Below are 6,085 nucleotides of genomic sequence, written 5' to 3'. Positions count from 1 at the left end.
CCTCCTTCTTCTCCTCCTTCTCCTCCTTCTCTTAGTTGATAAAAATATGCAGGGTTAAAGCTCCACGACCCCCCCACGCTATATAGTGGGACTGAAAGAGACCAGCGCGGGCAGGTTTCAGAGTGGGGGGGTCGGCGGCACCGAAAGTTTTAAAAAAAACTCTGCGACGGGATGTTAATAAGTTAAATGAAATTAGCAGGGAGTGGGGGGGTCTGTTTGTCTGTGTCTCTCTGTATGTGTGTGTGTGTGTGTGTGTGTGTGTCTGTGTGTGTGTGTGTGTGTGTGTGTGTCTGTGTGTGTGTGTGTGTGTGTGTGTGTGTGTAAATCTGAGTCTCTAAAAGGAACCCCCCCTTCACTCCCTCCGTGGGGGTGCTGGGGCCCTCTGTGTGAGTGTGTGTGTGTCTGTGTGCTGCATTGGGTTTGCTGCGGTTCATTCCTCAGTATAATTGAATGTAATGAGATTCTATTCCCCCAGCAGGTGCGGCAACTCAATTGCAATATGGAATTAGAGCGCTGTGTGTGTGTGTGTGTGTGTGTGTGTGTGTGTGCTGCCTGCATCAGGGGCAGAAGTGTTCAGAGAGGATAGGGCAGCTCATTAGAATAACCTTGGCTACTGTTCTTCATTCTGATGTCTTCAACACTGGCTGACATTAATGGCTAATATTTGCTCGTTCAGTGAAATCTACTGCTTCTAATTGCACCTGGATTTTCATTTGTGAAACCAGCACTCTGTTGTCCATATCGAGATAAAAAAATAAATAAATAATAATTCAGGACCACCGTAATCAATGCAGATTTTTCTTTCAAGTGTAAATTAATGGTAAAAATTACAACTATATGTTTTCATCTCTGAAAAAAGCTCTATGAATTTAGATAAATGAACAAAGAACACACACATACATGGCCGATGAATTTCTAATGAAAGTAGGGGCTATGTGTGCCAGGGTGCACAGTCAGGACCCAAGAGCACCACAACAGAGTGCTGGAAATCTACAACAGATGGCTAGGAACAGGTAAAAAGAATGCAGTAAAATACTCTGAACAAAACTGACAATACAGTCAGTAAGTTGGGAAACCAACAAGGAACAGGAGGTACAAATTCAGGCAATAATTGTGTAGAGGCGCTGAGCAACCGAAGCACATGGCACAAATAAACATAACACAAGTCCATGGCAAAGATAAACATGAACACATGACAGATAAACAGACAACCATGGCACAAAACGTAAACACAAGCACATGGGCAAACAAAACAAAAACATGACGTGACAAACAGCCCTCAAACTGTTTAGCAATGTGGGCAAGAGACACCGTCCAGACAGAGCACTGACATATGTGTGCGAGTATAAGCAAATTAAAGTGAAGAAAAAGCAGAAAATACAAATTTTCCTTATTCAAAAACAAAGAATTAATCGTTCATTTCCCCCGAGGCCGAGGATGTACTGTATTTTCACGAAAATCCACTGATATCTTGACTAATTAAGAGCTAATTAATTTACAGTAGTCTGCATTGTGCGCACCAAGACCTCATGCTGGCATTGCACTGTGTAAAGACAATGGAATATTCCTTAATATTATTTTTTCAAGAGGTCCACTTTGTTAAGACAATATGACAAATCCCCCACGGCTAATATGGTGTGCATACTTCCCATGTAGGAGGACATAGCTGGCTTTCGTAGATAGCTTACATACAATAGTGAGTAATCAGCCATTATTTTGAGGACTTGAATTAAAGCCACTCATAGCTTTTAATAGCACTATGCTTTAAGCAGGTTGATTGTGTAGATGCAAATCAAACGTAATGAAAGCCTCCCTCTGTGTGTCACAGGAACTGGGAAAGATAGAGATCTCAAAAGGCACTGGAGATCAATGGGTGACACACAAGCCACATTTATTAATTGTTACAATCTAATAAGCCATGAAGGGACATAGCGCATAAAGGGAGAGAAAGAGAGAGAGAGAGGGAGAGAGAGGGAGAGAGAGATAGAGAGAGGGAGAGAGAGAGAGAGGCAGAGAGAGAGTGGGAAAGGGAGAGAGAGAGATGGATGCAGCGAACAAAGACTAAAACCTTGGAGTTCAATTTCCTTCTTTACTTCCTAATTTCTCTCTCTATCCCTCCGGCTGCTTTTTTCTTCTCCTTATTATAATATCCTCATTGGCTTTCATGTCTTTGGTGACATTTTGCCTCTCATTTTTCAAAAATCCCCCGGCTTTCGCCATATTAATTACCCCACCTGCTCCAAGCCACCAATGGCCAGAGAGGTACGAACTGTTAATAAGTTCAGTAATTAAAGAGTATAAATATCATACATCTTACAGGATGTAGCCGTAATTGATGGAAAAGGGGGGTTATTGATATAGGAGTCTTTGGCTGGAGGGAATGGTACTGGATGGATGTGGGGAGAAATGGCGAGAGGAAAATTGTGGATTAATGTGTTCAGGTAGAGTGGCATTTCACCAGCCATCTCTCTCTCTCTCTCTCTCTCTCTCTCCCTCTTTTTCTCTGCCTTCTGTCGAAACAAGTTACCTAAGAACACATGATTATCACGCTCGATGGTGTTTTATGCCCACAACGTCGTCTTCCAGGCAGCGCTGCCACCATTGACTTAAAGGCACCTAATCCTAACCCTAACCCTAACCTTTACCCATGCCTAACCATAGCGCCTTCCTGGGGGCATAAAACACCACGAAACTGTTTATCACTCTCCCACACGACAGACATAAGGAAAGATGGAACGAAAAATGGAATATTGAGGAGCAGCAATACGACTAGCTTGTGCAGCGATGAAGACACTGGAATATTCCTGTGCAGGCACACCTTCAAGAAAATGCATAATATTAGACATTTGTTTTGAGGAAATGGTTGAAATGTATCTTTTAAAAACAAGAACTGTTGGATACCCAATGCCTAAACAGAAGCCTTTGTTAGGAGCATGTGACTACAGTGTGAAATGATACGAAGACCATTCAGATTGTCAAATGTGTCAGTGCATTTATCTGAAAGCACTACAGTATACATGTAGCAGCATGCAGTGCATTTATCTGAAAGCACTATACATGTAGCAGCATGCAGTGCATTTATCTGAAAGCACTATACATGTAGCAGCATGTTCATCATGCTTTGCTATAGAGCTGCACAAAATCAGGAATAGGTATTTGAAAAAAAATAAAAAATAGTTGGGCTTTTTTGCCTTTATTGTGACAGAACAGTGGAGAGAGACTGACAGGAAGTGAGTAGGAGAGGAAGAGAGAGATGGGGGGGGGGTTGGGAAATGACCCGAGTTGGACTCCAACCAGGGTCCCCAGGGCACGTAGACCCAAGTGTGGTACGGGCATTTTAGCCAGTTGCTCTACAGCACCCCCCAGAGGACATTTGAGGTCAGAGGACATTTTAGGTCAGAGGTCATTTGAGGTCAGGTCGTACCTGAAGCAGGAGCCTTTCGTCACCGATGATGGCCGCTTTGTTCCAGTCGATGCTCTCAGAGAAGGGCAGCTCCCAGCCGTTACTGAGCAGCACTGGGATGCAGGCAGCCTGAGAAGATGCAATCAGACGACAACACTGTAGTGAATCTCATGGCACATGTGGTCAGCACATCAGGAAAACATCAGTTTATTTGCGGTAACTATTCACCATCATCACCAGGCTCGCCCAGGATAATTCAAACGGCGAGTGAATGAACAACTTAATTTTAGGATAACATACTGTATTTATCCTAATATAACACCATGCAACATGTTTTTTTTATTCTTAATTGGGACTGCTTAAAACTGCTATATTTATTTTATGACAGGATAGCAATGAGTGCAAAGAAATTTCCCAAGGCACTACACTATTGCAAAATCAATTAGAAACGATCCACCAAAACTTGGTTAGGATGGAATGTTTGCCCAATGTGTGGCAAAATGTAATGAGTTTTGACCCTGGAAAATGCATTTTATTGAGATGAGGACCAACGGTTCAATGAAATTGATGAAGCACATGCCACCCCACCACAACATATACACCATGACTGACTTACTGTAAGTGCAATTCCATAGACAGTGCATGAGGATGCTGTTCAAATGATGATTTAGGATTTCATTTAAGAACCAAATTGGCTGCTAATGATATTTTGTCTATTTTTTATTGTTAATTGAAGCATTAGCCTAAAAAATTACTCATTACATAGACATTTCTTCATATGCTTCTTCAATCAGATGCTCTCTTGCCCCACCCACTAGGACAAACCTTGCAAAACATAATCATACTGATAGCAAGAAAATGATATACATTAGTTTTTAACACAAAGATAATTTATTAAGACAGATGGTACCCAAAATGCATTCTTTAGATTTGCCCTTTAAGTTGAAACTATTTTCTATTATAATATTATTGATGATAATAATTCATTATTTAAGATTATTTCCTCGCGTATGGATTCTCCAACACAACATTTGACATGGCACCATTGTTTTTGATGTAGGTTAGGTGTTAGGCATGTATCCCCTGCGTTTCCTCTCTGTCATAGTTACATAAAGGCACATAACTGCTCCTAGTGCCGGTTAATGGTACCACATAAAGGGCAGCAATAAGACCAACTTGCACTATGCCCCTGACACTCAAATACTGTAGATCCTGCTCAACTTCCTGCACAACTTCAAGAAAATGGTTACTACTATTTGAAATTCATTAGGGAATCCCTGGAATTGGTTGGAATGTATCTATTAAAAAAGAGGCCAAGAATGATTTGTCAGGAGCATTTAACTGGAGTGTGAATTAAAGGCACTCTTACATTTTTTTTTGAACTTAGCATAACGTTTCCAAAATCATTTTGATGCCACATAACCTCATAACATGACAAACGGCACTTTTGCCATTGTCTGAACAACCCTCTGTAGGCAATTTCCGACCTACAGTAGCAACTTTCTAGTTTCGGGTAGGAAACTGCCACACCCCCTCCAACCCCCCCCAATCCTCAAAATGGAAAAGAGTGCTGTCAGTGCATCCCTCTATATTATATTGGAGTTGTGCTCATACTTTGTTGCAAAAGATGCATATTTAGTTTGTTTATTATTGCACTTCTCAACTGCAGGGGACCCTGAGAGCAAATCTTGTTAAGGGTGTCTTTAATACAAAGACATGATTTCATCTCTCCCCCCAGGTATATACTAATTTAAACCTGCATGTTACATGATACTAAACAAAAAAACACAGTAGAACTCTGGATCCTGACAAGACCACTGTAGACTGTACAATACATAATGTGTTGCAAGCATGGAATAGCACCTATCATCCAAAGCTTTGTCAGTTTCATCATCGGGTCCCTTCAGCTTTTAGAATACTAGAAAGCATTATGAATCTGCTATTGTCATATGAGTCAGGAGGTTACGAGTGGAACCCACTTGGTAAATAAAAGAAACTCGTAGACGGGCGCACTGAAGCGCTGGGACAAAAGCGCCATTGTTTTCTCCCACCAGCCGAATGGAGTCATACTTTGATTCATCTAAACCCCATTTGGCTTTGCTTGAAAGAAAACACCCGAAACAAAATAGAGTCATTCCGCTTTCATTAGTCCCAGATGATGAGTCTGCTCTGCCTGTCAAGTGACAAGGTTTTAGTGTTCTTCACAAAGGCGACTTGCATGCTCAAGGAAGAGGAAAACGACCCCAAGCGATGGCGTGCCTCAAAACAAAACAAAAAAAACACTCTCTTTAAATTGAAGTGGAAATGAAATGGACCTGAAAGCACTTGCAAGGGGCTTCCGAGGGCCTGAAGAAAAGTGAATCTAATGATTACAAAAGATCAGATTTAGAGCACTAGACCTTTGTCTGAGAGAAAGCATGCATTGTGCTCCACATGATTCAACTCAACAGCAACACATCTAGTACACTAAACAGCAACATGACATGCTACAGTAATTTCTAGAATAGGCTTTGAGCTGCACTTCCATTCGAGCCTCTGCTCTGACTGTGTCTCTGTGGGCATACAGGGGACTATCTGATTCTCATCCTAAAGTGCATCAATAGCTCAAGCATGCACAGCCACGAAAAGGAGGTTTTTGTCTGGTTTTGGTTTGTTGAGATCCTCGAACCGTGCTCCTAGGAT

General features: G+C 41.6%; 1 protein-coding gene across 1 annotated transcript in view; it reads right to left on the bottom strand.

Moving 5' to 3' along the window:
• Window positions 1-6,085, bottom strand: part of LOC143109333 (exostosin-1) — a 246,452-nt gene that overhangs the window by 45,106 nt on the left and 195,261 nt on the right. Inside the window, exon 4 of the mRNA XM_076271986.1 lies at window positions 3,425-3,532. Coding sequence (XP_076128101.1) covers window positions 3,425-3,532 — 108 coding nt within the window. The remainder of the gene's footprint in view (window positions 1-3,424; window positions 3,533-6,085) is intronic.

Source organism: Alosa pseudoharengus, unplaced genomic scaffold (genome assembly GCF_046254945.1).
Source record: "Alosa pseudoharengus isolate Yale_2024_CS ecotype anadromous, Long Island Sound unplaced genomic scaffold, YU_APseudo_1.1 YU_APseudo_1.1_scf_7, whole genome shotgun sequence".
In the NCBI taxonomy this organism is placed as follows: Eukaryota; Metazoa; Chordata; class Actinopteri; order Clupeiformes; family Clupeidae; genus Alosa; species Alosa pseudoharengus.
This window is presented reverse-complemented; position numbering and strand designations above follow the sequence as displayed.